Below are 2,445 nucleotides of genomic sequence, written 5' to 3' on the forward strand. Positions count from 1 at the left end.
TTTTTTTTTTTTTTTCCGCCGAACTACAGTGACAGCCCACACACGCTATGGATATTGGCTGTCCCAAGGGCAGAATTTTTTTTTTTTTTTTTGCAGCACATGACACATGTTTTGTGAATGTACACATATCCGCATATGTGTACGTAATAGTCCACTTGTGAATTGCTCCTGGTTCTCTGCGCTTGTTCACTCCTTGTTTTTTTTTCCTGTTGCCGCCCACGCATGTTCCATGGTGCATTGGACAATTCCATGCCCAAATGTGAAGGACGCTTGGTAGCATTGTCTTATGTCCCTCGTTACATTCACACATATCCTTTTGCGATGTTCCTTTCGTTTCCCTTTGCCTTTTTTTTTTTGGGTTGTTTTGGTGAAGCATTTCCAAGGGGAGGCTACCCGTGTAGTCAGACGCGTCTGCAATTATGCATACGTCTGTGTCTGTGTGTGTGTGCGCGTGTGTTGTAAGCCTGTCCCTACATGTGCCTCCTCACCTGCGCACGTTTGCACCTCCGTATCGCAGTTCCAACCAAATCCCACGTAGCACACGCCAATTATCCCATTTGGGCTGTCCCCAAAAGAAGGGCCTTCACAGGTCGCTCCGTTGACCCCCTGCAAATTATGTATACTCCAGCAGAGTGAACTATAAAGTCACTTGTCCCCCACACAAATTGTACAGCATCGTTAAAGCGTCGCTACAAGGTTCAGGTATGGTAGACCAGTCACTAACATGTAGCCACCGCGCCGTGGAAGAAATAAATAAAACCGTGCTGGGGGTACAAACAATAACGACGTGCCGCTGTCGCGTCGCTGCAAGCGCACCGTATTTGTATCTGAACCCTAATCATGTTAACAAATAGGTAAATAAAAGGGTAACAGAGAAAGATACATTTTCTCCAAAAAAAAAAAAAAAAAAAAAAAAGGCGCACATCACGGCCACAGTTGTGTGTCGTCAGGTGAAAGGGGTAACATCCGTGTGCAGCACGTTGTCGCGAATCGCTCATATAAATAATGCCTTCCAACCATGTGTCACACACAGTTGTGTATCCCGTCGCTAGAATACAAGTCCTTCATCCAATTCAAATTTGTACAAGCACCCTTGTCGTTTCACAATGATAATTGTTCAGCTGTCTATGCTCGGCACGGGTGCACGTTACACATTCGCAAATATATAAAGCCCCAGTTTAGAACAGAACTAAACCGGGTGCACACTTTATGTGAACCCCTGTTCACCTTCGTGTAAACAACATATACTTAGCGAGTTGGTGACAAAGGGAAAAACAACTATTCGCTCCTCATAAAGCTTAAAACGAACAGAACAAAATTTTGCACCAAAAGGGGGAGGAAGCGTTCACAAAAATGAAAGCACGATCGCAACAATTTTGTTACGTATGAATTTACATGTTCATGTGTGTGTCATTTTAAGGCCATATTCATGCGACGGGATTTGTTAAAAAAATTAAAAACCTTAAAAAAAGTCGTATGGTTAAAGCAGGCACGCGACAAGGTACACACGGCACAGCACATGCAACACACGCGCTTCGTCACAAATGCAGGGGGCTTACGGCACGCCAAACAACTTCAATCCAGCGGTGAGGACGTTGGACACGACGTGCCCCACGATGCCCGACGGGGTCGAGGGGGGAGGTGGGGGGTGATGCATCACAGGTGGTGGTGGAGGAGGAAGGGCCGTGGACGCACCGTTGCCGTTCATGTTGTTGTTATTATTATTGTTATTATTATTGTTATTGTTGTTGTTGTTGTTATTGTTGTTGTTGTTGTTATTGTTGTTGTTCCCGTTCTCGTCGGACCCGTCATCGTCGTGCGAATGATCGTGCTCACCTTCGTCGTGGTCTGCCTCATCGTGGTGATCGCTGTCGCTGCTGTCGTCGCCATTGTTATGTGAACTGTCGTTGTTATTCCCATGGTCACCATTGTCGTGGCCATCGTCCCCCTCATCCTCCTCGTCAGAGGAGCTATCTTTCATCTTCTCACTTAAAAGAATGAACGACCCATTTTTCACGTCCTTCACATTATTCATGCTACCCTTGATATACACACCGTGTTCGTTGCTGCTGTGCGGTTCCTTTACTTTTAAATTGTCCGGGGACGGGTACTTGCTCGTTTCATCATCGGGGGTATTTAACAAATGGGAAGAACCATACATAATTTTCCTTTTGCGCAAAATACTTTTCCCATGTGTGTTACAGCATACCAGGAGTACCGCCAAAGCGGTAACCCTAATTATGTACATCTTCCTGCAAGGTGATAAAAAAAAAATGTAATCTATTGTCCTATGTTTATTATACACTTCCGTTGGACACAGTGACTGTTACGCTGTGATAAATTTCGTTTATTCTTTTTTTTTTTTTTTTTTTTTTTTTTTTTTTTTTTTTTTTTTTTTTTTTTTTTTTTTGTTTTTTGGTTCTTTCTCCTTTTTGCTATTTCACG

At 43.8% G+C, this 2,445-nt stretch overlaps 1 protein-coding gene across 1 annotated transcript; it reads right to left on the reverse strand.

The window, feature by feature from the left end:
- Nucleotides 1–1,555: 1,555 nt before the first annotated feature.
- Nucleotides 1,556–2,161, reverse strand: AK88_05660 (uncharacterized protein; the record flags this gene model as incomplete). The annotated part of the gene is made up of 1 exon (XM_012483262.1): nt 1,556–2,161. One exon carries the CDS (start codon nt 2,159–2,161, stop codon nt 1,556–1,558), a length of 606 nt encoding a protein of 201 aa, XP_012338685.1.
- Between the last annotated feature and the right edge of the window lie 284 nt (nt 2,162–2,445).

This window comes from Plasmodium fragile (genome assembly GCF_000956335.1).
Source record: "Plasmodium fragile strain nilgiri unplaced genomic scaffold supercont1.210, whole genome shotgun sequence".
NCBI lineage: Eukaryota > Apicomplexa > Aconoidasida > Haemosporida > Plasmodiidae > Plasmodium > Plasmodium fragile.